At 44.3% G+C, this 26,349-nt stretch overlaps 1 protein-coding gene across 1 annotated transcript in view; it reads left to right on the top strand.

Moving 5' to 3' along the window:
• The window catches only part of LOC147678555 (extracellular calcium-sensing receptor-like), a 68,854-nt gene that overhangs the window by 24,469 nt on the left and 18,036 nt on the right, over positions 1-26,349 (top strand). The window contains exons 2-3 of the mRNA XM_086945689.1: positions 14,587-15,408; positions 18,432-18,656. Of these exons, the coding sequence (XP_086801815.1) occupies positions 14,587-15,408; positions 18,432-18,656 (1,047 nt within the window). The remainder of the gene's footprint in view (positions 1-14,586; positions 15,409-18,431; positions 18,657-26,349) is intronic.

Here is a 26,349-nt window from a genome sequence, read left to right as displayed (position 1 = left end):
AGTATCATTGTGCCCATTTTTAAAAAAGGGCGACAGATCCAACCCCAGCTGTTTCTGCCCAATTTCTCTGATAGACAACACCTTGAAGATCTTGGGCAGGGTTGTAGGAACTGGGCTGAAGACAACCAAATTTTAAATTTTTGCCAGCTGGGCCTCAGAAATAATGTTGGAACTGTAGAACAGTGTTTGAATTTGAATCTCATTTTGGGCAAATACATTATTGCTCAAAAAGTTCCACTTTATTTTAGCTTTATGGATTTAACCTCAGCTTTTGATTTTGTTAACAGATCGCGTTTATGGGAGATTCTTTTAAATTATGGGTTGCACGAGGCCTCGGTTTATTTTTGGGCGTATTTGCACAGGGATTTGAAGGCACGGGTGAGGATAAGTAATGATGGGGAGGTTTCTGGGGACATTGTTATCGGCAGAGGGGTCAGACAAGGCTGTGTGCTGGCCCCTCTACTTTTTATCCTTTATATAAATAAATTGCATAACTCCCTGTCTAAACTGATCAGTGACGTACCCAAAGTTAATGGTAAACTATTCCCAGCGCTTCTATATGCAGACGATGCGGTCCTTAAGGGCCGCACCCCCAATGCACTTCACACATTAGTTACAGGATTTGTATCTTTTATGGCCGATCTGGACCTCTGCACTAATTTTAAGAAATCTTATATAATGACTTGTGGGCCAAAAAAACACTGCATTAAGTCAATAACATCTGGCAGTGAAACGCTTACATTCACCAGCACTTTTCCTTACTTGGGCCTAGTTTTTTCAGAATCAGGTTCTTGGAAAGCCCGCGTGGCCCACAGTAGAAGCAAACTCTCCAAAGCGGTTAATTCCATCATTAGCCTTCGGCAACCAAAACAAGCAGAGGTAGTGTTACCTTTGCTTCAGATATACAAATCACAATGTGTATAAACGGCAACTTATGGTGCCGAAGTTTGGGGATATGTGAATTGTAGTGGGATCCAAATTGAAGAGAACAGATTTTGTAGAAAAATTCTCAGGGCTCAAATTTCACCTCCAACTTAAATATGCCATAAGGAATTGAATTTACATTATGTGGAGGATTTTATCAGGTCTCGCCCAGCCTTATTTTGGTTAATAATTTGGCAGAATCCCGCTGCGATTTTAACAAGAGAGATAATCACAGACTGTCTTAAGTGTGACAAGGGTGGTAGCATACCCTGGCTTGCCGCAGTAAAAGGCACCCTATCTAGTGTGAAGTTGGAGCAGATTTTCTTATGCACATTAGAATCGGAAGGCACAAGTATGAAATCAGTTAGGGGGGCGTTGTATGACTTGTACCATAAAGAAAGACAGAACACTGAGCATCATAAATCATTGATTATTAGATATATGCCCCTTTTGGAGGTACCGAGCACCAAACATCACATGCCACAGCAATATCTAAGGAAAAATATAGGGAGATGGAAAAGGTGCTTACTCTACCGACTTCGGGACTGCAGCATAAAATATTCACTCTGCTTTCCGATAGGATTTAACAGCAACCTAGAGCAGTTGAACTGCCCCTGCAGTATTGGTAGTAAACAAACATTGTTAAATTTTTTACTCTTTTGTAAATACTATGAAAGACACACAAAACAGTATTTAACTCCCTGTTTCAAGGCATGGGCTATCTTGGATTATAAATTAGCATACCTCGAAGATTTAAAACTAGGAAGTGACGACATGATCTTTCGTGCAAGCACGTTTTTACAAGCTGTGGTACGCTCACATGCCTCCATGAATGAATTATAATGTGCTACAAACTCTGTAACATCACCTAGTGAAATGCCCCCTTTTTATCCTTGCTCCTATGATGTCCATCAACACCTCCCATAACCATTATCTTGATGATGCTGCTAGTATTGGTAGAATAAAAAAAGGGGGGTTTAGCGTAATTATATTTTTATCGTGATGCCTACTACAGCCTGACTTATTGCACGTTATTGCACTTTATCTGTAATATATTGCTGATTTTGCACAATCGTTCTAACTCTCATAATTTGCACTATGCTTTTAACGCTGCTTGATTTCACAGGCCCGTCCAACATTTTATCGTGATTTTACTACTGTAACTTTGCACTTGTATTGGATGATATTGTATATTTATATGTTTTAAAACTTGCACTGTATTTTGTATTGGTGGTGTTGAGCTGTGCTTTTATGGATATTTTTATCTGAATAAAGATCATTTGACTTTGACTTTGACAAGTCTGACATTCATAATAGTTTCATTTAACACGAATAAGGGGAGAGGGTCAATTATAACTCAAGCTCTCACACACGAACCCCCTGAGAAATAATTGTACACAGATAAAGGGGTGGAGAGTAAAATCAAGAGAAGGACAAAAGGAAAAAGGGAAGACCCCTAAACATTCCACAAAACCCCAAAAATTCTTAGTTTTGAGATTACTGCCCTCACTCACACACCGAAGTGTGTGACATGCTTCATCATCGGTTCTGCTTACAATATGCCCAGGTGTAGCCATACTCTGGACGGAGCATAGGGAGGGGGGTTTAACACAAAAAGACCATAAGACAAATATAGGAGACCAAACAACATATAAACATATAAGTCAAATGATGATCAGTGGATATCACCCTGTGACTGGAAAAGGTCCACAACACGTGCAGTTAAAGGGAAAGTGTTTAAAACTAGTTTGTGAATGCCAAATGAAAACTTTATTAACAGGCTCCACAACCAGGATTAAAAGAAATAGGAGGATGGGTAATGTTTTTAGGAGAAACTCATGATTCTCGAGACAACCCTCCTATTACCGCCTTTGTCAACATGTTTCGACCGACTTACTGTGCCACGAAGGTCACCCCGGTCTTCTTCAGGACATGTGTTGTTGCCCGTTCCAAAATTGGTCACACCGTAATTCGGTCAATGTACCAATTAACTGATCACATACGATTCTAGTTGAATCAGCATGTATGGAGGGATCCAAACAACATGGGAAACATATGCGAGTTTATAGAGAAAGTAAACTCGACATGGCATCCTGCAGGAAAGTGTCCCGAGAACACAACTGTTCCGAGGGCAACACCTCGTTTGTCAGCCTGTCTTTGGATCGCCGCGTAGATAAAAGTTTGCCATAATCCAGTCTCCAGAAGTTGAACATTTATCCCCCAGTGGGCTAGCTATTTTCCCAAATTAGTACTTAAAGAAGAGCTTTCTGTTACCTACGTGATAGAGTTTCTCACAGATGCAACTCCTATTGTATGGATAACAAAAAGTAAGGATTTTGTATTGATGCCCCAACACGGATATTGGTGTAGGACAGTAATTTATCCCTTTAGGTATATCTTTGTTTTACGAAGTCTGAGCCTGTGAGATTTTTTAGCTGTTTGTATCTCTGTCTTAGACTATAGGTGGTGGCATTTACGTTACCTGGGGTATAGATTAGGTGCCTGAAGTTGTAGCTTGTAAAATTTCTTTAACAGAAGTGTTACACACAGTATTGGTGCCAATGCTGTTATTTTAGATTTTGTATTGATGTCACCAATAATTTGATATAGTATGTCATGAGTGATCTAATATGTGAGGTCATAAACAGTGCATGGGCTGGCAGGCATGAGTTATAGTTACTTGAAATAACCATCACTGGTGAATTTCAGCATTTCTTTTGCTTTAAAATATTACATTTAAAGGGACATTTCACCTAAATTTAAGGTCACTTTAACCTTTATTCTTTTCAGTAATTTCTAGAGGGTTTGTAACGTAAGTAATATTTTATTACTATATGTAACAATGTGAATCTAATTGCCATGCATGGCCTTTGGGAGTGTGCAGTGTGGGGTTGGCTGAGGGCCAACCCTGTGGCCAGGCCCTGCAGTGAAATCCCCACAGGAAGGCAACCCCCCACCGGGCAAAAGGCCTTTAGCTGTGCTCTGCGTTTGGTTAGCCGCAGAGCCTGGCCCACAGCCAGGAGTGGGCTCAACCCCTTGGGGGCAGCCAACACTCCACCAAGCATGACCTTCAGCCGTGCCCAGCGAAGGGTTGACTCTAGGGCCTGGCCTTTGGCCAAGCCCTGTATTCAACCCCGTGGGCAGCCAACCCCACAGCATGCACAGCCTATGGCCATGTGCAGCATGGAGTTGTAGGGTCTTGTCTGTGGACAGTCATTTCACCCAGCCACCAGGGGTCAGACACTCAAATACAGGGTCAACCACCCAAACGCAATCAACCCACCACACAAACCTGATTTTTTTATTGGATTTCCGATCCTGTGGGAGGACTTTTGCAGTACCCAACAAGGCCCATGTACTCCAATGAGACTCCTGTGAGAGAACAGGAGTCCCGCTGGCTCCTAAGAGAGTTGACAGGATAATTTTCAGGACACAGGGACCAAATCTCTATGTTCTTAAATGGCAGCCACAGATTGTGAACTTTCACAGGGCTTGCAGGAGGGTCTTGCTCACACTTGAGAAAGAGGAACAACGGGATAAAAGCCAGTTCAGGCTCTAATATTTGATTATGCCCGCGGGACTACCACGAAAGCATTGCAAACCCAACTGTCCAGATTCACCTAAATTGTGAACCTTAATTTCTCCAAAACTACTGAATTACTTTACACCAAATCACAAAATGCAGGCTTTCTCAGTAAAGATCTATCTTTATGCCAAATTTACTCTATATTTTGTTAACTGTTTGGGCCGTAGCCAGGCACAACCAGTTCAGGTGAGAGCGGTGGGGCTTGGCGTGGGTGGGGCGGGGTAGGTGGGAGTAGACAGGTGATGGACTGGGGAAAATAAAAGAAATAATAAATACAATCACTTACCTTGCGCTTGCCACATCGCTGAGTCGGCAAAGCGGCAAAGGCAAGGAATGTGGTTTTACTTATTTTTTTCCCCATTCCGTCATCTGTTGACCCCCCCCCCGCCCTGCCGCTGCCCCACTACCCCAACGCTTTTACCTGAAATGGCCATGCCTGACTGTAGCGCTGATTAAAATTCTTATAGAAAGGGGTAGTTGCACTTTGGGACTCCCTTTTTACTTGGCACCCAGTTGCCAGATCACATCCAAAAATTCAAGGGAGGACCTGAGGTGAACTTATCTTTGGAAAGTTTTGTGAAGATTCGTCAACGGCACCAGATATTACCAAAGTAAAAAATGCTCTTTCTGTGGGTAGTAGGTTCTAACAATACCTACACAATGGCTGTCACCAGTAGATAGTCATAGTTAGGGCCAACGTTTCCATTGGAAAAGCATTTTATGTTTTGCCAATAACTTTGGCGCCGCTTGAAGAATTGTCACAAAAGTTAACAAAACTTCCCCTTTTGGTTCAGCTGCTGTTTTACAAGTTTTGGAATGATACGCCAAGTGGGGGCCGAGAAACAACGGGGGGTCCCAAACATGCTTTCCCTATGTAATCTCTATCGGAATTTTTCATTTTTTTAACATAACTGCAGTCCGAACTGCTGAACGGAATTACACCAGATTTGGCAGAAAACTGTATGTTGGTTCAGAAGGAGTGCCTTTTTTTATTTGTTGTAAATCTGTTCAGAAGTTTTAGAGATGTTAAAGTAAAAAAAATATAGATATCTGTGGACATGAGTCCTTGCAGTGGAGTTGCGGATCCTACTAAAATTTGATTGGCTGCCAACACTCAATGGTTAAAGTGTTGGCCCCCATCTTGGGCCTCAGCTTAAAGCCGAGTCCCACAAAAAAAGTAAAGAATTATGAAAAGGGGACAAGGTAGGAATACCCTGACACCGCATATATGGTGGAGAGTCCCACAGGGACCCCACCAGCGGTAAAAAGCTTTATTTTTTAAATTTTGCCATAGATTCACAGGATGGATCTGCATATTTGCAGCAAAATTCAAAATAAAAAACATTTTGGCCCCTGTGCGTCTTTTAAAAAAAGCCCTCAGGTTTGGCAAAATCCTGGATGCATGCTAAAAATATAAAAGGGGGTAACATGGGCCCCCTCCTAGCCTTATCCAAAGTCCCAGGGACCGCCACCTCCCTAGGGCAGTAAACAATAGAAATACAGACGGCACTCAGCCCCCCTGCACTTCCAGGGACTGCCATCTCCCCAGGGCAATCAACACTACAAATGCAGGGGGCCTACGCATCCCTCCTCTGCTGCCCCTGTTTGTTTTCAAAGAAATGCGGAGGAGGTCCTACAACCTCCCCCGCTGCCCCGGGGACCAGCACCATCCTAGGTTACCTTCAGTAAGTCCCAAACTGCAGGATTGCTGGGAGGTATTTGGGGCCCTGCCCCCTTTCTCTACCACTCTGCAAGCATGTCTCCTGATGCACTGCTAGTTGGGAGATGAAGTCCACTTGGCTATTGAGGTTACTTATGGCCGAACAACCCCTCCTGTTACCACCAGTAATTCCCACACGCCCCCTTTCTCCACCACTCTGCAAAAGTGTCTCCTGGTGCACTACTGGTTTGGGAATGAGGTCCTCTTGAATGCTGAGGGACCTTGGGGCCAAGAAGCCATCCTGGTACTTTTTGTGAGCCCTACACAGCGGGATTCCTGAGAGATGGTCAGATGCCCGCCCCTTTTTCCATCAATCTGCAAACACCATTACTATAACAAAAAAATATAGAAATGTACTGAAAAGACCAATCTTAACAGGGATGTCCGAGTTAGGCATTATAATTCAAAAAAACCTTAGATTTTCACTGAAAAAAAGGTGACAGGGACTTTATAGTTAGGAAATGGAATTAAAAAACATTATAGTTAGGCTTATGTTTCATTCGTACAAAAACAGTGAGATTAAGCAGTTATAGTTAGCTCAGCTAACTAGAACTAACATCCACGCAATGCACTGCTTATGACCTCACATATTACATCACTCATGGTCAGAGCAGATCCTTGGGGCTGAAAACTGTTTATATGGGGAGAGGGATCCTTGACCCCCTCCTTGAGAATCAGGAGGTGCTGAGTAGTACACAACTGGGGCTGAATTATAGGAAAACGGGTAGGACAGCCTTGAGAGGCCACAGGGAGCTCACTCCATGGCTGAAATTTAAAGAAAATGGGGTAGCCTCCCTCCTCGAGACTGAAAAGGCCCTGGGGTACCTACCTCCTGGGTCAATCCTTTAAAGGGAGGGAGGTCACACAGCCCCCTAATGGCTCTGGGGACCCCATTCCCCGGTGCCAGCTCACAAGCAATGTCCAGGGGAGCCTACCCCTGAACATAGTGGTTTTCCTGCCCCCAACAGAGTGGGCAGGTAAACCTGTGTTTGCTTTCTCTTGGGAGGAACATTTTTAAATCTCCCGCCAAGAGGGAGCAAACACCACGGACCTCCCTCATAGTGGAAGCTCCCCAATGAGAATTTTTATTACAAATATTCCTCCCTAAGTGTGGAGTCTTCAGCAAGATTGCAAGTTTGCCACAATGAGGGGAGAGACCCTTTGTGAATCAGGCCCCAAATCCGCTCCAAGTGGGCGGGAGCTTCAAAAATGTTCCTGCCTGCTGGGAGCAGATTTAGGATCTGCTTTCCTTCCTGGAGTGATGAGAGCAGGGACAAAGATCTAAATATTGCTTCTGCCTGCATGTAATAGAATTAGTAGCTGCTCCCTCCAGGTGGGAGCAATGCCCAATCCTGTTGGATGCATCACCCAATGACACTATGATAAGTGCCCTGGGTGGGCACCTACAATTTATTATGCAGTGCTCTGGGGAAGGATGGCTCGAGGCCAAATACGGTCCGGGGAGGGAGGTTGCTTCTCCCCATAAAAAATTGCACTGGGCCTTGGTAGAGGTGGTCCCAAGTGGGCAAAACTGGCAATGGAGGGAGGCTGCATGTCTGCCTCCCTAAACAATCATGCTCGGGCCCCAGAGATGAGAATCTCAGGCAGATATTGCCATGAGGGGGGTGCTGCGTGTCTCTTCTTCACAAAAAGGATGCCGAGCCCTGGGGAATGGAGTCCAGAAGTGATCATCTGCAAGGGGAAAGGGACCTTATCCCCCTCCCCTGGTATTAAAGTTGGACCCCAGGGGATGGGGTCCCCTGGGTTGAAGTTGGCCAAGGGAGGGGGCTGCATGTCCCTGTCCCCCTGTAAAATGCACTGGGCACTGGGGGAAGGGGTCCCTGGGGCCAAGATTTGCCTGGAAAGGGGGCTGTTTGAACCCTCCCCCTGAAAAGTGCCACAGGCCCTGTTGGATGGGTCCCCAGGGCCTAAATCAGCCTGGGGAAGGGGCTTCCAGTGCCCCATCCTCATAAAATATATGCTGGGCACCGGAGGGTGGGGTCCCGGGGGCCAAATTCAGCCCGGGTGGAACACCACCAACACCCCTCCCATCTATTTAGGAGTAGCCCTAATGGATGGGGTTCCTATGGCAGAGCAAGGCTTGAGGGGTCACACAGCCCCCCTTCCCTTCATTTAAGTAGGTGGCCTTAGGGGATGGGGTCCTCAGAGTCAGTCCCCTTGGCTGAACCCTCACTGCACACGTATGTATCTATGTAAGGGATTAATAAAGCGCTGGAATCACCCCCACAGGGGTATCTCCGCACTACCATAGAAAGGGTGCAGGACAGACACAGACAAGTCCCGAAATAATTCTGTCTTCAGGAGTTTCCTGAAGCGAAAAAGACTGGGGCATTTGCGCAAGTCCTCCGGCAAGGTGTTCCAGTATTCTGGGGCAAGGTAGTCTACAGTTTTGCCTCTTGTTCATATTTTCCTGTAGCGGGGGACCACTGGCAACTCTTTACCTTCCGATCTGAGTCGACGATTTGGACAATAGACTTTAAACTTGTCCGCCAGGTGGCTAGGGCTCATACCAAAAAAGAGCTTTGTGAGCGAGGCAACAAAGCTTGAATTTAGTTTTCAGGCGAATAGGGAGCCAGTGCAGTTGTTTTAACAATGGCCCTGGGGAGGTGCATGCCAGCTTTTTGAGAGCCAGGCGTGCAGCAGCATTCTGTACAATCTGTAATCTACAGGGAAGAGTATCATTAGCAGATGCCAGTAGAGCATTGCCTAATCCAGGCGATCAATGATTAAAGCCAGAATCAGAGTTCTACATACAGAAAGAGGCAGCCACGGGAACACTCCACGCAAAAGGCTCAATGTATGGCAGCAGGTCCCTGCAGGAGTCAGAATTTGATCCTTCATTGATAACAATACATCCAAACAGACCCCTAGATTTTTTGCAACTGTAGTAGGAGATGGAGTAGGGTCTAATACTGCAGGCCACCACTTCGGGGACCTGGAAGCTTGAGCCGAGCCAAACAGCAGGATTTAGGTCTTGGCCGCATATAACTGGCGAAAGTGTTCTGTCATCCAAGCTGATATGGCTAGCATGCCCTTTGCAAAACGATGATCAATTAACTCTGTGTGGACTGGAGTAGTTGAGTATCATCTGCGTAGGAAAATGGAGTAAAACCGTAGTACCTGATGATCTCGGCTAGGGAGGCCACAACAGATATTAAACAAGGTAGGGCTCAAGCAAGACCCCTGGGGCACCCCCTTGGAAAGCTTCAGGGTTAGGAATCAGAAGGGACCCAGATTGATGGTCCAGGAGTGCTGGTCTAAGAAGCTGACGAGCCAATTAAGTGCCTTTTCCTGCAGACCAGCCTCTTTCAGTTGAAAAATCAATTTCTGATGAGAGACCATATCAAAGGCTGCTGTCAGATCCAACAAGACCAGCAGCACTGCTTTGTTGTTATCCAAGGCTATTTTTATGTGGTCAGTGACCCCAATGAGAGTTGTCTCTGTGGAGTGATTGGGTCTAAACCGAGACTGGGAAAGATCAAGAATGCCTTGGGAACCAAGATTACCCATTAACTGAGTGTTGATATAACCGTCACCATTTTACTCATAAGCGCAAGAGTGAGATGGGGCGATAATTAGAGAGCACTTAAGAAGTCAACTGAGCTTTCTTCTTGATTGGTATCACCTGAGCAGCCTTCCAATCAAGAGGCATAATTCCTTCACATAAAGACGTTTTCAAAATGTCCGAAATGGAAGGGGCCAGGAGAGGTGTAAGGAGAGCAAATATGTGTGCCGGCATCACATCAAGAGGCAATCCAGATTTCACAATTCTAAGCATGGCTTCCACCTGAGAAACCTGGATGGCATTGAAATGTTTCAGTCCTTCATCAGAACCTCTTAGAGTTGAGGGACTGTAGTTAGAGTGTTCCACGTGACACGCGGTTTGAGGGAATTGATTGTAAATTAAATTAATGTTATCATCAAAATACACAGCTGTACTGTCACATATTTATTTATTTATATTGTTTTCTATAGTGCGAACTTGACCCAAGAGGGTATCAGAACGCTTTACATTTTGGATCGTTGCGTTACAAATTACATCAGAATCAAGAGCATAGTAAGGTACAGTGCACATAAACAATGTTTCAATAAATCGTAGGAGGGAGGGGAGGAAGGAGTAATAGAGGGGAGACGAGGAGGAACTATGCCCAATGTCCAGGTGGGTAGGTGACGGTCAAGGGGTAAACCAAGGCCAATCTCCTCATCAGCTGTCAAGCAGCTCCACCGGTCATCAGCCATGTTGCTCAGGTTTCAGCTTTCAGGAAAACAACAGTTTTTAGTTTATTTGATTTGCGATGGTTATATAGCGATATCTAGACCCGGAGGTATCAGAGCACTTAACCAGGGGAACGTTGCATTAGGAGGTACTGTACTTTAAAAATGATTATAAAGCACTGGCTAGACCCGTAGGTATCGGAGCGCTATATCAGAGGAACATTGCGTTACAAATTGCATCAGTTGCAATATCATAATAATGTACAGTAAACAAACAACGAGGTTGAGAGGATTTATAGGAAGGGAGGGGAAGAAGGAGCCATAGCAGGGAGACGAGGAAGAACTGTGTCCAATGTCCGGCTGGGTAGGTGACGGTCGAGGGGGAAACCAGGGCCCATCTCCTCATTAGTTGTCTAGCAACTCCATCGGGCATCATCTATGTTGCTCAGGTCTCAACATTCAGGATAAACAGTTTAGAATAGATGTATAGGCTATGCGGATAGAAGTAAAAGAAGAAGGTAGGGGGGAGGACATAGAAACAAGCCAGAGAGGGAGTTGAGACACAACAGGGAGACAAGGTGATCTATGCCCAATGTCTGGCTGGTTAGGATATGGTCAAGGTGGTGAACCGGGTCCAATCTCCTCTACAGCTATCTAACAGCTCCACTGGGCATCAGCCATGTTGCTCAGGTCTCCGCGGTTGGGAAGAACATAGTCCCTGAGAGGGGGAAATCTGCAGGGCGCAAGCCGGGGGGTTGGTGAAGGAGGTAAAAATGTTATAAAGATCCTTAGTTAAATTACCTGCCTGGTTCAGTTTTAGTATACGATGAACTTTACATGCCTTTTTTAAGTTTTCATGATAAGCAGTGAGGGCCAATTTAAAATTAAGCTTCTCTATTTCCAAATGGGATTTACGCCATATTTTTCCAGGTGTTTGCATCTGGTTTTTTCACTACGTAACTCTGCAGTATAGCAATTTTCACTTTTTTTCCGGGAATTGCTATGTCGATGTTTCACGGGAGCCAACATGTCTCTTACTAACCTGATGGCGTCATTAAAAACCCTAAGTTTCTTAGTACCGTTCATGTGTTCTTTGAAAACAGGAGGAACATATATTTTGCTATAGGAGTTATGGCTTTATGCCATTGCCTTTGGAGGCCATTCAGGAAATATATATAGTAGTTTGGTTTCTAAAGCAACTATTACTCCTATAATGGAATCATAGAGTGATCTGACCACATCAATGGGCAAGGAGGATCACCAAGTATGAAGGATGTATTAGTATATATAATGTCCAGGGTATGACCTGCCGAGTGTGTAGGGCCAGAATGGGAAACATCCTTTACAACGCAACTTTTACCACGCAGTGCTTTTACATCGCAACTTTTACAATGCAAACCATTACAACGCATTGCACTGGGGGGTGCTCTAGGATAGGGAATAGATTTAATTTACTATCCAACACCTTCCCTACTGTCCATGGGGACTGGAGTTGGAATAGTAAATTAAACTATTCACTATCCAGCACCCCTCAACACTATGCGTTGTAAAGGCATGCATTGTAAAATTTGTGATGTAAAAGCATGCGTGTTAAAAGCATGCGTTGTGATGTCATACATCTGCCAGAATTGATCTTCCCCAAAGGCCGAACACAGTGTAAGGTTGGCTGCATCAGGGGTGTTGTTGCAGGCCCTGACTGAAAGCCAGGCAATTGAAAAATAACAACCTAGGCAATTTTAAAAGTGAGAAACCCTGATGGTAAGCATTAATGAAGGTATGACTACAGCTGGCTAAAAAAACACATGATTTCATTTATCAATTGTCACAGTAAAAAGGAAATTCATTCATATAACATACAATTTGAGTAAAAATTTCAACAATAAACAATTACATAAACATCAATGTACAAAAGTAGAACACAAAAAGAGAGGGTAAGTGGCATAAAAATAGGGTCTCTACGCGCGTTTCGGCGGCCAGCGCCTTCTTCCTGGAGTAGCCACGTAATATTAAAAAGATTATTTTCTTAAGAAGCAGTACACAGTAGATTTTCAGTTTCTTACTGCTATTCTTTCAGTATTCAGTATAGATAAAACTGGTTAATCTGGTACTTAAGTTGTTAATACCCGCCAACCGGAACCCTTTATTTGAGTAAGTTTTGGGTGATTTTCATGACGATTTTCCAGGGATATTTTCAGTTTCTCGGGGGTTCTCAATCTTTATTTCCCCCCCAACAAAAACAGGGATCTGGAAATACTGCTTGTGTTCTATAGTTTTTGTTCTAGGATATGTTGGTCAGATGGGGTCCTGGTCTCGATAGCAATTTGTTTGCCTAAATGATTCGGTCTTCGTATTTTCTATGTCCCAAGAGTAGGTAGATTACTAGATTCTTGAAACTCCTGGGATTGAAATTTAAAAGTACTCCCTGCCCGAAGATAGACGGCAGGGCTCCCAATGTCCGGTGGCGGGTCGGTACGTCTCACGGCGTCAGCAAGCGCGGGAAACTGAAAATATCCCTGGAAAATCGTCATGAAAATCACCCAAAACTTACTCAAATAAAGGGTTCCGGTTGGCGGGTATTAACAACTTAAGTACCAGATTAACCAGTTTTATCTATACTGAATACTGAAAGAATAGCAGTAAGAAACTGAAAATCTACTGTGTACTGCTTCTTAAGAAAATAATCTTTTTAATATTACGTGGCTACTCCAGGAAGAAGGCGCTGGCCGCCGAAACACGCGTAGAGACCCTATTTTTATGCCACTTACCCTCTCTTTTTGTGTTCTACTTTTGTACATTGATGTTTATGTAATTGTTTATTGTTGAATTTTTTACTCAAATTGTATGTTATATGAATGAATTTCCTTTTTACTGTGACAATTGATAAATACAATCATGTGTTTTTTTAGCCAGCTGTAGTCATACCTTCATTAATGCTTACCATCAGGGTTTCTCACTTTTAAAATTGCCTAGGTTGTTATTTTTCAATTGTACTATTTCCCTGACCTAGGAATTTCTAAATTCATTTACTCAGGGGGTCCTTGTTGAATACACATATGAAAGCCAGGCAATGGCAGACAACCATCAGCCGTGCACGAAGGAGGGTTTCATTTACATATAGCAATTAAGAGCTACTTTACTTTAAAGAACACGTAGAAATTCGGAGATACAGAACAATGTTATAGTTTAGTGAATATGTCAGTGATTTCATTACCATTTTGAAGAAATTCACCGGATAAAGTTAGCAGTGCTAACTACAACTGGCACCCCGCCATGCACTACTTATGACCTCACATATGACATTGCACATGACATGTTCTATGACATCGTATGACATATATTATATTATATATATATATATATATATATATATATATATATATATATATATATATATATATATATATATATATATATATATATATATATATATATATATATATATATATATATATATATATATATACAAGTTAGATATGCAGATATAGAGTTAAGAATAGTAAATCTATTGTTACCTATAGTCACTTACTTATTTGATCAATGATTTTTTGATACCATGATTTCTTGTATAATGCCCCCTCTTGATTGGTGCTTCAGGGATTCAATCTGAAGGCAGCTTGAGTACCAAATGCTGGCTCTGTAAGATAAATACTTATATGAAAGTTAGAGAATGGCTGAGACATATTGTCCAATGAAAAGGTGCGTCTCCTTCAAAGCCAGTAACCCTAACCAAAGAGGCTGGATATGTGGAGCCTCTCTCTTGTTCAAGCGTTTGATGCTCTCAATTATTTTTCAGCCTGTAATTCCAGTAGAAGATAAATGTTTGATTTAATTTACCTATTATATTTAAAATGTATTAAATGTTAAATCTTTTACTATGTTTTTGCTGATTTTATTCGTTATATTTCATCTAAGTGTATTCCAAATGAAGGTTCCCCAGTAAAACAGCAACCGTAGTCTACTGAGAAAAAGAAGGTGACAGCCAGGCAAGGTTAGACAAATATTCCCGATTGGGTGGGGATCTGGGATCTGGGATCCAGGTGTCACTGGTCACAGTGACAATTTCTGCAAATGTCATGTTGAAACTCCAACGTGTTAACATTTCTTTTGTGTTTTTTAAAAGATCAGTTATTTTTCAACAAGCCCACTCCTAAGTGACCGGAACCAATTTCGTTCCTTTTTCCGCACCATTCCCAGTGATGACGTCCAGTCCCGTGGGCTGGCTCAATTAGTGATGCACTTTGGATGGACATGGGTTGGAATTTTGGCTGCAGATGATGACTATGGCCAACTGGGGAGTCAATTGGTAAAGCAAGAGCTAATCAAAACTGGTGTTTGTGTGGCCTTCAGTGAGAACATCCACCTAACCAAACCTGAAGATAATGCTTTTCATATTGCCCAAGTTATCAAAACATCAGAAGCCATGGCCATTGTCATCTTCTCATCCGACGTTTACCTGGTTCCTCTCCTTGATGAGGTGGTGAGGCAGAATGTAACAGGCAAGATATGGATCGCCAGTGAAGCATGGTCAACAAATTCTCTTCTATCCAGCAAGAAATATTCGGAAATACTTTCTGGCACAATCGGATTTGCAGTCCACAGTGGGGAGATTATAGGCTTTGAAGGGTATTTCACCAGCATTAACCCTGCAACATCTCAAGGAGATATCTTTGTAAAAAGGTTCTGGGAAGAAGCCTTCAGCTGCCAATGGTTGGACCAGATACATTTCTTGTTATGGGACAACAAGACCAAAATATGTACTGGGACTGAGAAACTGGTTAATCTTCCAATGAACACACTGATGGACTTTAGAATTACCTACAATATCTACAAAGCGGTTCATGCCACAGCTCTAGCTTTAGACAATCTGAGGATATGCATTCAAGATGGTGGACATTTCATTCAAAAACCCTGTGCAAATGTCTCGGACTTCCATCCGTGGCAGGTAAGCATTCTTCCAAGTATTTATATTTCAAACATCTTGGAAATGTAAGACAGTAGAAAAACATGCCCTCCTATAGGACAGCATCCACATCAAGGTCATCAAAAAGGTACATCACTGCTCTGCACATGCTCAGCAACAACCATCGCCACTGTGGATGTGCACATGACAATAGAGAAGGTTAGAATAGGCTGTGAGCAAAAGTGCAACAAGAAACTGCATAGTAAAAATAATGTTGCCAAAGTTTTATTTTACCAATGTTCCCAACTTGAGATGCTTAAAAATATAGCCCGAGATGAAAAGTAGGTTTTGCAAGGGAATTACCCACAAAACATAGTTTTGTACTTTTTGTAGGAGAATTATCAAACAACAAGATTGTTTATGGAAAAATCTATTTCCTATTTTTTTGTAAGAAAGTACTACACACTAGCAAGTCAGGGACAGAATAGAAGTGAAAAGCATCCAGAAGCAATATTGCTTCTTCCTGCGATAGGGATGCCGTCTCCGACAGAGCTCACAAAAAGGCAAATCTTTCTGGCACAAATGAGGGACTCACTTCCCTTGCTGGGTTGAAGACAATTATCCTTCATGGCTTTGACCTGCTCTCTCCTATAGGGATTAAACAAAAAAAAGTTAACTGGCTTCTATATTAACCAAACCCCAAAAAAATAGTATTTCTAAAAAATCACAAATCATGTGATACTTCAACGAATTTGTGTTTGTTATAGTTCTGTTGACATTAGAACTTCCTTATGTTTGGCTATCCCAAAAGAATATCTGTACTCCCTGTAAGGGACAAGGCCTACATGTATCAACATTTGGAATTGCTAATTTCAGCCAATCGCAATTTGGTAATCTCTATTCCTAATGTATGAAACTCTAGTGTTTTATTTACCGAGTCCCAGGGGGTCACAAATTAGCCTACCTCATTAATATTAACGAGGTATGTCAAAATTGGCGACCCCCTAGGAAGTGTTAAAATGCACAGGGATGGTAGCCTGCTAGGCTCAGCAGACCACCATGTCCATGATTGCTTTTCAATAATTCAATCTTTCTTTTTTTTTTAAATGCAGCCCATTTTCCTTAAAGGAAAATGGGTTAAGTTTAAAAAAGGAAAATTAAAGGTTTTATTTTTATTTTTTAAGAGCAGTCAGTGGTCCATGGGACCACTGCCTGCTCTCCCAAAAATGTTTTGCCACCCTTTTCATTTGCGAATGGGTTACCACCAACTTGAACTTGGTGATAAAAGACAAATGTTTTGCGATTGCATTCACGGTCACAAAGCATTTTATACACGCTGCGATTCGGTATTTGGAAGGGACGCTCTAAATACGCCCCTTCCAAATACCGAATCACAAACCCATTTTGCGATCCGGTAACAGGTTACCAAATTGCAAAATAGGGTTTGGTACATGAGAATAGCCTGTTTTGCATTTGCAAATGGGCTGTTTCTGCAAATTGTTCTGTTTGCGTATGTAAAATGTCTTGATACATGTGGCCAAAGGCTTGATAAAAGAGCATCCTGTTTTAGGCTCCTCCTCCTAAAGCTATACAAAAACAGGGAAAAGGGAGAGAGAGAGAAGGAAAGATAGAGGGAGCTATTGCAGCATCTTACAGTATCAGACTATCTATACTGTAAGTTGCAGGGCAGTCAGTGGTGGGTTCTCTGTGATCAGATTCCAGTGTATTTCTTGCTTCTACTCTGGCAATCATTTAGTAATTAGTGCTGTGAGAGTCAGGATGAAAGGTTTGTGCAAGTAAGAGTAGGCAGCCAGAGTCAGTCAGGGAACAGACTCATGATGACAGGGTCAAACAGGAGAGATAGAAAGGCATGGGCGAAGAAACACCTAATAAGGGAAAGAGATGTATAATAGTGAAATAGCACAGAATCAGATGAACAGATCTGTTGTGGGCCCTTCCGTTGAGGTCACACCTCAGTGAGTGTATTGCTGTATCCACTGGTAGTCTTTAAGAAAAAGTAAATTGAATCAAAGTGGTACTTGTAAAGTCTGGAAGGAAAGTATAAATGAATCCCAGTGGAACGCAGACCGGACCGCCTGCTCCAGCATTTTTCCAAATTCCATTAAATGCATGCTTCCCACATCCACAGGGAACTCCAATGGGAACAATGCAGCACATTCAAAGCGTGGAATGGTATAGTCCCACAGTGACAGTGAAAGCATTTTGTAAACAGCCAGAAGCAGGTTGCAAGGGGATCGTTGGGGCTCCCAGATCTCAGGCAGAAGCCTTCTCCAACACTGGCCACAACTGTATCCATGTCAGCAGCCACAGGCTGACCTCTGAAGACACTAAGTAATATGCATTAAATTGGTTCATTCCTGACCCAACCAATACGCAAATGATTAGCAGCACTTGGATGGATGGAATGGTAGGGTATGCTCAAGAATTATGAGGTGCCTGTCTGTTTTTCACATCAATGATCATTTAAGAATAATGACTGGTGGCCTGCACTACTAATGTCCAGGATATAAATACATTCAAATTGCAGTGGAACCTTTGTTACGTTTGTGGTAAGGTGCCATGCACTTGCAAGGTAAGGTTCCCAGGGTTGAATCCAGGCCAATTTCTACCAAATTTCTTTCCTAATACCAAATGCTCTCCTTACATAAATGTGTTATTACCAGGTATCAGGTATTAAGGCTGAAATGTTGGTAGTCTTCTGCAAATTGAATACGTCCCTAGGAGTACATTAAAACACAATCTCAAAAATTCAGGTCATGGTCCAGTCCACCAGCTACTAACGCTTTTAGAAAGATCGAGTGTCTTGTTGAGATAGTACATTCTAAGTAACTAAAATTAGAACGCATATAAAAATGTCTAAACTTTATTAGAGAATAAATGTCAAATTGGTCAGTGATAGTGCCAGAGCTATGTTACTCATCTTCAATTTTGTCCATGCTACATAATGGTGTTGACCGAGCAAGGTAGGTCTAGAACATGTTTTATTAAACACATCCAGACAACAATTTTGTTCTAAAGTGAAGTCAACTTCTGTTTCCTTCCAGCTCCTTCCCTATATCAAGAATGTGCGCTTGAGTAAAGAAGACACAGAGGGGTTCTTCGATAGATATGGCAACCCGCCTGCACAGTATGATATTGTCAATTGGCAGCAGGATTCCGAAGGCACCATCAGGCACATGAAGGTGGGCAGCTATGACTCAAGCGCCCCTCCAGGAAAAGTACTGAGGATCAATGCTAGTGCTGTTCAATGGGTTGGAGGAATTAAACAGGTAGGGTATGGCCCTTTTTAGTATAAATGTATCATATCTGTTTAAAATATTCTATTAACCAGTATCAATACAGGAAGATACATGTACAATAGAATTAGAAAATGTGAAAGGATCAGCAGTAGCACTGAATAGGGGGATACTGTTATTACAAAATGTTGTTGAGCTTAATCTCACAACGTAATGTTGAAATTTAGAAAAGAAAGTGAAATTATTCCTCCTAGGTAGCAACTTCAGAATCATAGTTTAAGCCCTCATTCTGTTGAATCAGGATAGTGGCAATGCGCTGATACATGGCCTTCAAGACTCCACACTGCCCCCTTTTTAAGAGCATCCTACAATTAGAAACATACCTCACCAAGGACCCACCGAAATAAAGCCACATCACCCCATCTTGATTGGAACTCTATTTTCTGTCCTTGCTGCCTGCACAATATTTTAAAAACAGCTTCATTATTTATGAAACCCATTACGACTGGCTCCCCTGCCTATCTAGCTGACATGGTCATAATCTGGACTTGAATTTGACAATCCGGCACCCAGAATTCCAGATTAGGGATGAACCAGTACAAAAATGTAAAAAACAAAGCATTAGGCCTTCTCCATTTGGTCAACCAGGATCAAGAACATCAATATATCTATCAGCACTGCTCTAACCAATCCTGATCCAGTTTAGGAAGGAGCTAGAGACACACCTCTTTGACAAACACCCCATCATGATGATTGAATTTGTCATTGGTGGAGGGCATAGTCCAAGAATATGGAAAATGGCTTTGGTTTAACCTCTACGGAACAAATCCAATTTGAATCCACTCATATGCTCAAATCATAGATCTATATCTTTGTTGCCCACTCTTGCCAAGGTGCTGTAGAAATATGTAAACCAACACCTTACAATGCATAATAGAACTTAATGGCCTGATCCAGCTCCACCCTTCACACCTGGGTTTTGAGCAGGACACAGCATCAAATCTGCACTTCTCAGTGGTACTGAGTTCCTGAGGCATCAACTTAACAAGGGTGGAGGTGCTGCACTGATGTTATTACATCTCAGTGCAGCAATTCATATTGTTAACCATAACACGCTCTTACAAACATTGGAGGAAATGGCAACATAGGAAATTGCCTTATCCTGGCTAGAATCTTTCCTCTGCGATGGCACCTTTCAGTTGCACACTAACCAACAGAGGTCGAAAGCTCATCTTTTAGCCTCAGGTTTGTGCAAGGGATTCACCTTGAGTCATCTGCCTTTTAACACCTCTGGTGCTCATGACGAGCACGGTGGCGCTGTCGTCATGACCCGCACAGTGCTCACACGTGGGAAAAATTCCCCTGCTGTGCTGAACGTTCCACGAAAACAGGTGTGGTCATGAAGAGCTCAACTAGTCATGAGCACAGCGCTACTTAGCTCGTCATGAGCATCGCGGTGCCGAGAGCGTCCCCCCTTCCCCCCACACCGCAGGGGAATTACCCCCACGGCGATGGGGTTAATTAATATGTTACTCCATTAGCAGAGATAGTGAAAAGATGCCTGCCTCACACTCTGTTAGTATGCCAATGACACACAAATTGTTGTACCTGAGCCATCCAAGGACAATCAGAATGTGAAGGACTTGCAGTCTTGTCTCAACCAAGTTTCATTATGAATGCGTATCAACTCCTGAAAATAAATGTAGACAAGACAGAAGTCTTATGGTGGGTAATCCCTCTACCCCTTGGGGATATGGCTTGTGGCCTGTGAAATGGGTAATCCCTCTATCCCAGTGCCGGTCATAAAGAACTTGGGAGTTTGGCTTGATGATAAACTCACCACGAGTCAGCAGATTAACAAGTTGACACCCACTTGTTTTAGTGTTCTGTTATGGCTCAGGAAGACCATTTGCTGCCTTTCTACCTCTGCCCAGAAAACTGTGGTCTAGGCTCTGGCCATTCATATACTGGATTATGTAAATGTCTTGTATAGGGGGGTGGCAAAATCACTACTTAAATGCCTCCTGTTTGTATGTCTTCTGCTTCAAACCCCAAATTCACATCCATAGCCAGTTTGCTAAGGAGTTTACGTTGGTTACCCATTGAGCGATGAGTGAAATTCAGGGCTGTGTGCTATCTGCACAAATGCCTATCAAATAAAGGACCCCTTTATGTTCAATCTTCGGTGTCATTGTATTCCCCTGCATGTTAGCTGCATTTTAGTATTCTGATGTTGGCCGCAATTATTTCAAATAGGAAATCTCTGCAAGGAGGCCGAGCATTTTCCTTTCCCAGATCAATAATTTGGAACTCTAGCCTTTGACATTGCGAGAAAGTCATTCACTCCCTCTAGTTCGTAAATCTTTAAAAATCTGGTTGTTTCAACATCCGGAATTCGTTTAACTCTGCACTTTTTTAGAATGTAAATTGGACTGGCCCATATACCGTAATTAGCTTAGTGCTGGTGAAAATAAGAGGCGTTTGGCAAAACATGAATAGTTTATTTCATTAAACAGTTTGGCCTTCAGAGCTGTTTTTTTAAAAAAAAATTTTATTACATAGTTATGTGTTGAGGTAGATGTGGAGTACAGAACGGGAAATTACATTAATAAAAATAATAGTTCATTCATAGTGATATATCCATTGATACCCATATTAACCCTGGGAAACCTTTTTTAGGTAGCCAAGCACTGTACAACATATGCATAATAATAACAATAAAAAGAACAGCACACTTTCACACTCAGAAATTAGCTACCCTTCAATTACAGTAACTGTATCTTTTTTTTTCACAACACATTTTATTAGTCTGCACGAATATGAATGCAAAGCCCCAATCACCGGGTTCTGATGCACACAGCAATGGAATGAACACAGCAGTGTCAGACATTTTCATACGATACAAACACCCCCCCCCCCACCCCCTCAGGTTGCGCTGCTACCATATACCAGGTCACTGAAAACAATAAGATAAACAATGAGCTCATGCCAGAACCGTCAGAGCACTACTAAAGTGCTCCAGCACTCCCGTGTGATTAAAATGTCAGAGTGGAGTCACTTTCCGGGGGGGTCTAGGTCCAGCCCCCTGTAATCCGCCCACCTTTTCCAAATCCGAAAGTGCTTACGGGGGAATCCTCTGGCCATGAAAATAGGCTGCTCCAGCCCCATACAGAAGTCCATGCCGTTCTTCCAGGTGGCCAGGGCGGGGCCAGAGGCGCCTTCCAAGCTCTAGCAATGTCATGTTTGGCCAAAGGCAAACCAAGCAACAACAGGTGACGTTTGTATCGATTGCCTCCAACCCCCTCCATAACATGCAATAAGGCCAGTTTCGGTTCTCTAGGCAATTCCCACGCCAGTACTTCTGATAGACATCGAAAGACCCCGGTCCAGAACCTGTGCAGCGCCGGGCAATCCCATGTTGTGTGCATAAGTGTGTCTACCTCTGAGCCACATCGCAGGCATTCAGGGGACCCTATCATACCCGCCTTCCACAGGCGCTCCCTGGTGAAGTATGTGCAGTGGAGTTTAAATTGTATAAGTCTCTGGCGTGTGGAGATCGCCGCCCCCCCCTAGGACTCGCCAGGGCCTCCATCCAGTCTTCCTCCTCTAATTCCCCAACATCCCCCACCCACGCCTCCCACACTTCTGTAGGTCCGGGGAACAGTGCCGCACCGGGGATTGGTATATACGGGACAGTTTTTTGTCTGACAGTTCCCCCATAAACAGCTGGGCTTCAAGTGGGCTAAAGTCTGGAAGGGTGTCTATGCCCGTCAGGTAAGGTGTCAGTGCATGTCGAAGTTGGAGAAAGCGAAAGAATTGAGAACGGGCATCCCAAAGTCATTCTGCAGATCTTGGAACGACTTCAGGGTATCGCCCGACATCACGTCCCCCAGAGTGGAGACACCTATGGTGTCCCACCCGTACGAAACCCCTGAGGGTCAGCAATTGGGGCAAGCGACCATTGTGCCAAAGGGGGGTCTCCCGAGTTAGAACGTTCCACCACCCCATCCGGGGCAGCGCCTGCCGCCAGACGGAGAAGACCACTTGTGTGGCGGATGGAAGACTCCGCGGAAGCGGTGCCGAGTACAGTAGGGTATGGATGGAAGACGAGCCCATCCGGTGGCGCTCAACAGCATATGCTGGATCCCCCCTGTCCCCGTACCACGAATCATTGAGGACCAAAAGATGCGCGGCTGGATAGTACGAGAGTATATCAGATGTAGCAAGGCCCCCCACGTATGTGGACCTAAAGCATGTCCGTAGCGCAACCCTGACAGTCCCACCCTCCCACAGGAACCCGCCCAGTGCCGAATTAACTTGTTGAAACCAGCAAGGCGGAACGGGGTAGGGATGATTCTGTAGTTGATACACAAGTCGCGGGAGCGCCACCATTTTAAATATGGCCGACCTCCCAAAAATGGACAGTGGCATGCGACCCCACGCCTTTAGATCCTCCTGCGTGCGATCCCAAATCGGGGCAAGGTTACGAACGCGGGAGACACCTGCATCCTCGGACAGAAATACTCCCAGGTACTTCATTCCTCCTGGGGCCAACTGTAAGCCAGCTGCCCAGCACCCACAAGGTGGATTTACCTGAGTTCACATAGAGGCCGCAGGACTCCCCGAAGATCTGCAAGATGCGCAGCAGCCGTGGCCCGACCGATCAAGATCCGTAAGGAAGAACAACATGTCGACAGTGTATAGTGCTATCTTGTCCGTAAGGCCCGGGGACCAGCGAAAGCCCTTGAGCTGGGCGTCTATGCGCACCCACGCGGCTAAAGGCTCCATGGCCAGCGCGAACAGGTATGGGGAGAGGGGACACCCCTGTCGCGTACCCCTCTGAACTGGAAAGGGCTGAGACACAACCCCACCAACTCGCACGGAGGCCGTGAGGCCGGTGTACAACAGCTGCACATAGGCCAGGAAGCGAGGACCTATATTGAGGCGGCTTAGCAGGGCAAACAGGTAGGTCTAACTTAGGGAATCAAAAGCACGGTCCATGTCTGCCAGGAACAAGGCAGCCCGCTCATCCAGATTCCTCTAGGCCGAGACCGCCACTTGGGCACGCCTGATATTGTGTCGGATGGCCCTCTGGGGCATAAAGCCTGCGTGGTCCGGGTGGACCAGGTCTGTGATATAGGGCTTAAGCCTATTGGCTAGGGCCTTGGCCATGACCTAGGCCTCCGTATTGATCAGCGATATCGGGCGGTAGGACGCATGGCTCTCCGGAGGCCGTCCCGGCTTCAGGAAAACCACCACCTCAGCCTGCCTCCAATCCGGTGGGAGCACTCCACTTTCCTGTGCCTCCTCGATCACCGGGCACAGGCGTGGGCCCAGCTGCACATGAAATTGTTAAAAAAATTTGCAGGGGAACCCATTGGGGCCCAGCGCCTTACCCGGGTTGAGCTCGCCCAGGGCAGAGCCCAGCTCCTCATCCGTGAAGGGCATGTCCAACAGATCCCGAACCTCATCCGAGACCGACCACGGGGGGAGATCATCAATGAACCGCTGAACAGTCTCGGCTGGTAGGCACTCCAGAGGCGCGGATAGTCCCTCAAAATATGCTGTGAAGCTCTCTGCGATATCAGACGGCTCTGAGATCGGTGAACCCGCTGGGTCCAAGAACTGGGGCAGCGGCTGGGCATGAAGAGTTGAAGTACTGGGTTTTTAAGAACCCAGCGGTGCCAGGGAACACACCCGAAGACTTCGAGTCCTTCCTGTTTCAGACTACAGAAACACAGAGTCTTCTAGGTGAAGTCAAAGATCGTATTAATTGGCTGTAGCCAGTAACAGGTATCCTAGAAGTACAACACGGTGTATGTTCTCAGGAGACTGCTCAATCTTACAAAGCCAGCCTTCTCTTTTTATACAAAATATTACGCTTTAGGCAAACATTCCTTATTTTACAGTTGACCATTCACATATTTTCACTACAAAGAAAAAGCAGAGTCATGATGACAAGCCCATATTTCAGTTTGTTCAGCCCACAATCAATTATCCGGCAAGGCCCAGTATTTTCATCAGATATCGACGGACCCCCAATAAAAACGGGCACCTCCTGCTCGTAAAGCAAGTCATAAAGAAAGAAACAGGGGCAGGTGTGTGTAAGATTAGGCATGGTTTGTGTGCGATGAAAGGTTTATGACATGTTGTGCTTCGATGCTAATCTCATTCGGCCACTGGGAAAGGAACTGGCCGAACAGGTTTGGCTTCAGGCAGTGGACTCAGCTCGCCCAGGTCACAGAGGAGTCAGCAAAGGTGTACGTGTCCTTCTGACTCGATTATGGCTTTCGTCATTTGGCCTAGGTGAGGGCAATCACAAAATGGCTGCCGTTCACGAAATGGAACCCGAGGGTTCAGGACGGAAACTCTGATTTCAGGGTGATGTCGTCACCCGAATATGACGAAAATGCTTGTACATAATATCTTAATCATTACCGGTCTGCTGATACCAAAATCGTTATGATACGACGATGTTTATAACACGGGTCCAAAATTTTCCGTACCACAGACCCTCCTTTTGCCCTTACATAGGCAATAACCTATACTTACGCTAATCTGAGTCCAGGTCTATATTCATAAAGTCATTGAGATGTTGCTGTAGCATCATCCTATTACTTAGCTCGTTTCTTGATACAGGTTTCCTTACACACGATGTAGCACAGAGGCCACATATTGCAGGAGCACACTGTACACACAGACAGAACAGGAAAAGAATGGCTAAGGTCATCCCAATGACTATCAGAATCTTCCATCCCCAGGCAGATATCAGTTCCCAGAACCACCCCATCAATGACCAATCTCCTTTATCCATGTGGATAGATTCAGAGATCTTATGCAGTTTGCAAACACAACAGGTGATGGACCGAATGTGGATCAATGTCACACACTCACCCCAGTCCAAAGATCTGGGCCCAAATCCATCGTTTTTTTGCACGCCACACCACCCTGGGTTAGACAATGGCGATATGCAAATCAGCTCTGACCCTGTGCCCCATGGGAACAGTCCAGTCCGAACTACAAAAGCCATGTCCTTCCCAGAACGGAATCAAGCATCCGAGGACCGAGGATATGTAGTTTGGAAATGGCCTGGTAAACTGTTGGAGCGTTATCTGGGATGAAAATACAGCAACTTGATTGGATCACTTTACATACCCCACCTCGGTCTGCAAGTATGACGTCTAATGCGACCCTATTCTGAAGAGTCATAAGGCGATCCGACTGGAGCTCAGCCGTCAAATTACTAAGGGCACCGGCAGTTTCAACTACGGTGGATTCAACTACCCTTGTCAATTGCCTTATGTTCCTGCTGTTAACCATAGGTCCCCAAAACGGCAGAAAACCTTTTACGAAATCTCCAAATTCTTGTCCTGCAGTGTCTTCTTTACTAATGACACCTCTAACTATCCTTGTCTTATGGTAATCTGCCGCGGCCGTGTAGGTAGGAGGCCACAGGAACTAAGCAAAACATGTGCCCGAGAAGTCAGGGGGCAACCATGTATAGGCTCTATCATGGCAGATGAAATAGGTACCCTTAGCTGCTAGAAATGAAGGGGAAGTCTGAGACGAAAAAACGTATGTTTCGGTGCAGATACTTTCCCCTAGCTGAGCTCTGGGATTCCTGCCATTACCTTGCAGACATAGGTGACCCTGATGGAGTACAATCCAAATCGAGGAGGATCTCTTTGCTCGCTCGTTCTCACTCAGAGTAACTCCATATCTTGTT

This window comes from Lissotriton vulgaris, chromosome 12, assembly GCF_964263255.1.
Source record: "Lissotriton vulgaris chromosome 12, aLisVul1.2, whole genome shotgun sequence".
Classification (NCBI taxonomy): Eukaryota; Metazoa; Chordata; class Amphibia; order Caudata; family Salamandridae; genus Lissotriton; species Lissotriton vulgaris.
This window is presented reverse-complemented; position numbering and strand designations above follow the sequence as displayed.